This window comes from Leuresthes tenuis, unplaced genomic scaffold, assembly GCF_036924035.1.
Source record: "Leuresthes tenuis unplaced genomic scaffold, fLeuTen1.0.hap1 SCAF_7, whole genome shotgun sequence".
In the NCBI taxonomy this organism is placed as follows: domain Eukaryota; kingdom Metazoa; phylum Chordata; class Actinopteri; order Atheriniformes; family Atherinopsidae; genus Leuresthes; species Leuresthes tenuis.
The window spans coordinates 25,833,385-25,837,772 of record NW_027325361.1 but is presented as its reverse complement, the minus strand read 5'-3'; the positions used below and the strand labels follow the sequence as shown (position 1 = coordinate 25,837,772).

Sequence of the window (4,388 nt, the reverse complement as noted above, 5' to 3'; positions counted from 1 at the left end):
GAATATTTCCACACGCGGATCAGATGCCACTCATGACACCACAACCGGTCACCAGGACAGTATTGGCCCGCAGTTTTATTACCTCACACATTTACTGAAATTAAAAACTGAAGTTTCGATAAAAGGGCAGCTCACAGCTCTAAAAAGACATTTAAAAAAAAAAGATTTATACGAGTAACGTAAATGCACTAATTTATCCTACCATGACGCCCGAACTGCCTCTGCTGACCTGTCGCCTTCCAGTATCATTTTATAGAATTATTTCATTATTATTATTCATTCATTGTTATTTCAGATTTTCGTTTCTTTTAAGTAAAAAAAAAAGAAAAAGAAAAAAAGAGAATAGAATCCCACATCCGCATTATTTTGTCTTGCAGCCCGGACTTCAGATAAAAATGTTTTCAATGTATGCGTGTGTTGTTTTTCCTTCTTTTTCATAAAAAAAAAGAAACAGAGTTGCAGCTAATAAACTCGGTGCAATGCGTGGCTTGAACTGTCTGTGATAAAGAAACAACTCCCTGATTGGTGAGGTGAAGGAGCCGGTCAGGATGTAAGCCAATGGTGGTGGGGGAGGTGGGTGGCTGGGCGGGCGGGGTGGGGGGTAGAGAGAAAAAGGCGTCGAGTGTTTATTATAAAGGAGAAAATATTAATTCCCCCTCGCCGTGGGCCGTGACGTCAGTATAGGAAGTCATTGTAGAGCAACACTGGAGCGATTAGCAGCAAAAAGGGGGAGCCTGATGTCGAGGAGTCAGCCTGATGTATATCTCTCTATACGCCTCAACTTTTAACTGAAAGTTCAACATCCAAACACAAAAAGGGGACGAGGACTACGCAGAGCTGCACTTTGCTTTCTCCCGCATTTTCACTGAATGTAACAAATTGGACCAAACAAGCTGTCTGAGTCGCGTGAGCGTGGATTCTGTTTCTGTCCTGGGTTTATTTCTCAGCCGTTTCTTTTTTGTTGGTTTTTTTTTCTATTTCTTTTCTAACTCAGACATCATTTAGCTGACTTTCTCGAGATTTTTTTGCGCCGTGGGAGAAGCATCTCACTGTTGTTATGAAGACTTCATCCGTCCTTTCTTAATATGGAAGGATCCAGCGGGTCGAGTTTTGGGATAGACACTATTTTATCCAGCGCCTCTAACTCTGGTAACCCCGTGCTAATGAACGGAGATTTCCGGCTCGGTGACAGCAGGACAGCGGATTTCAGGAGCCAGGCAACCCCGTCGCCATGCTCGGAGATAGACACTGTGGGAACAGCCCCCTCGTCCCCCATCTCGGTCACTATGGAGCATGCCGCCGATTCGCATCTGGTACAGGACAGCCTTCAGCATCACCACCATCACCACAACCAGCCACAGAGTTTGCCGCTGTCGCCTCAGCATCAGCAGCAGCAGCAGCCGCCGCTCGCTGGGGCCGGCTGCGCCCCGAGGACTGCCACCTCCTCGTTTTTAATCAAAGACATTTTGGGCGACAGTAAACCGCTGGCCGCCTGCGCACCTTACAGCACCAGTGTATCCTCGCCCCATCACACGCCAAAACCAGAAAGTGCCACGGCTCCGGACGTCTTCAGGCCCAAGTTGGAACAAGACGACAACAGAAGCAAGTTGGACAAAAGGGACGACATTCAAAGCGAAATGAAATGCAACGGTAAGAGTGCATCAAGTGTTGTTTGTGTGGGGAAATCAACGCGTAGACTGCTGGTTTATTCACAATGTTAGTCAAATGATGATCGGAAGAAGCCAAATGTAGTTAGGGACTAAGTAGGGAATTTACATTTGCAGGCTAATAACGTTTATGATTATACTAGGCTACTAATAATAACGATAATAAGATTAACAATAATCAGATATTATTTGTCTTACTTTCAGCCTCCTTTATTAGTGTAATAGATGTGAAAAACAGATGTAAGCCTGGTGATTCTCCCCGTGCGCGGGGCCTCCCTAGTGGGTCAATTAGAGAGATTATTGTTCTTCCTAGAGGGGGGATCATGGCGCGCTGAAACACAGCTACAAATAGAGATGGATTGATATATTGATGTCTCGTTTTCTGAAAGAGGAGGGAAAGAAACTTCAGGTGACAAATACTAGTTTCTCTTGTTTCTGCAGTGCTCCAAAAAAAGGGGGACTGTTGGCACCAAGTTGCTAAAAGTTAGACTGGACAATAATACATAAGTGATTATTATTTGCCTCCTAACACTGAAAAGATGAGTAATAGAATACAAAATGTTGTCTTGCAGTTTGAGGAATTTTCTTGGTAGGATTTATAACAGCAGTTTGTTGCGCCTTGCTCCTTGTTTAGGAACTAAAGAGGAGGGTGACCGGGAAATCTCCAGTAGCAGAGACAGTCCACCGGTGCGGACGAAAAAACCTCGCAAAGCACGGACAGCCTTTACTGACCACCAGCTCAACCAGCTGGAGAGGAGTTTTGAGCGTCAAAAATACCTCAGCGTGCAGGACCGCATGGACCTGGCGGCGGCTCTCAACCTGACAGACACGCAAGTCAAGACCTGGTACCAAAACAGACGGTAAGTAACCATCAATATTATTACTTGGCGCAACAAATATGTTTTTTTCCCTAAAAAATAAAAAAAATCTATTTGGTTCACTACTGCAATTCAAAAGACAATCATAATATACCCGGACCACACATAGATGCTCAAGAATCCAAAACACTTGGATGAACTGTAGAAATAAATAAATCTTTCTTCCATGTTTATCAACAGTTTTTCTTTTCCAACCACTTTAACGCACATTTGAACAAATCTCTGTTTATGTGTTGGAGCTTTCAATTAATTCCACTCCGTGAAGACTCAGTAGATGAGCACAAAACTAAATCATGGCGAAAGTGCATCTCACTGACAAAAACTTGGTGATTTTTAAAATATCAAATTTCGTTTGAGAAATTATAGGAAAAAAAATCTCTGTTTGTTTTCTTTATCAAAAGTAAAAGTGTGAAACTGCCACAGCGACACATCCTGAGGATGATCCAGTCTCAGGTCAAATTCGATTTATGAAGAAAAAAGAAGAGTGCAGATTTAAAAAAAAAAAAAAAGAAAAAATACCTTTGATTCACCTCCTTTAGCCCACTTAATGTAATATTGCATATACAAAATGTAAACAGTTAACACATTGATGCTTTTTATTTTTCCGACACTGGCCTGTGCGCGTTGCACATGCAAATCTGTTAAATTCACTTTGGGGGTCATAAAGAGATTTTTTTAATCTACTGTAAGTATTTAAATGAAATATTTGCGAGGATTTACAAAGCTTGTATTCTTTTTCTAAATCATAATTTCCAATATTTCTGAACAAGTTAGAAAACTTGAAAACTAAGTTGGAACCAGAGCACACACATGTTTTCAGTTGCCAGATTGAACCTTCTCCACACACCCTGGCTTCAGTAATTAGGCCTCTGCTTACATTAAAGTGGCGTTCAGGGACTCTGCAAAAGCGCAAAGTGATTAAATAATTAATCTGTTGTATTTGGATCTGATTTCCAGGACGAAGTGGAAGAGGCAGACAGCGGTCGGTTTGGAGCTGTTGGCTGAAGCAGGAAACTACTCGGCCTTACAGAGAATGTTCCCATCGCCCTACTTCTACCATCCGAGCCTGCTCGGCACCGTGGACAGCACGACGGCAGCCGCGGCGGCCGCAGCCATGTACAGCAGTATGTACCGGACTCCCTCCACGCCGCACCCCAGTCTCCAGAGACCTCTTGTCCCAAGGGTGCTCATTCATGGCCTTGGGCCGGGGGGGCAACCGGCGCTAAACCCCCTGTCTAACCCCATGCCCGGCACACCACATCCGCGATAAAAACTGACCAGAGACCTTGTTGAACACGTGTTGTGAGTAGCTGCAATCGGAAGCACACTGCAGGACTTTATCTCACCCCCGAAAAAAAGAAACAAAAGACACATTTAAAGACGTTTTGCAGAGAGAGTTAATGGAGGTATTTAATATAGGCCCGGGCAGCCTAAACCCGGAAGGAAAGACTTTGTGTCCGGGCCCAGACAGACCGCAAAGGACTGCTCATGTCTGATTGTTTGTTTGTTTGTCTTTTGTACAAATACACTTACATTAGCAAATAAACTTATAAAGTTTATTAGATGGAGAAACTGAATGAATAAAGAAGTAATGATACTAATTTAACTGCAGACGCTTCTATTGAAACCTGAGTCCAAATTCAAAATTCCATTCAAGAAATGAAACCAACATAATGTATTTCAAATTCTTATTATGCAATCTTTATGCATCGCGATATTATAATAGAATTTGTTAGTAATTGTTTTATCACAATTTTACACAGTTTACATGAACATAATTGAACCTAGCAGCATGCTATTAGTGGCGAACCGACAAGATCTCCCTTCACTTTGTCTTCCTTGT

At 42.7% G+C, this 4,388-nt stretch overlaps 1 protein-coding gene across 1 annotated transcript; it reads left to right on the top strand.

The window, feature by feature from the left end:
- The first annotated feature begins 679 nt into the window (after nucleotides 1–679).
- barhl2 (BarH-like homeobox 2) lies at nucleotides 680–4,151 on the top strand. Its single transcript, XM_072388754.1, has 3 exons — nucleotides 680–1,650; nucleotides 2,302–2,527; nucleotides 3,503–4,151. Exons 1-3 carry the CDS (start codon nucleotides 1,086–1,088, stop codon nucleotides 3,813–3,815), a joined length of 1,104 nt encoding a protein of 367 aa, XP_072244855.1. The 5' UTR covers nucleotides 680–1,085; the 3' UTR covers nucleotides 3,816–4,151.
- Nucleotides 4,152–4,388: the final 237 nt, after the last annotated feature.

What these genes read in the sequence shown, in the direction of transcription:
- barhl2 (XM_072388754.1), top strand. Translation starts at nt 1,086, where the DNA reads ATGGAAGGATCCAGCGGGTCGAGTTTTGGGATAGACACTATTTTATCC. An exon ending in AAGCGAAATGAAATGCAACG is followed by an intron (nt 1,651 to 2,301) that starts GTAAGAGTGCAT and finishes CTCCTTGTTTAG; the next exon opens with GAACTAAAGAGGAGGGTGAC. An exon ending in ACCTGGTACCAAAACAGACG is followed by an intron (nt 2,528 to 3,502) that starts GTAAGTAACCAT and finishes TCTGATTTCCAG; the next exon opens with GACGAAGTGGAAGAGGCAGA.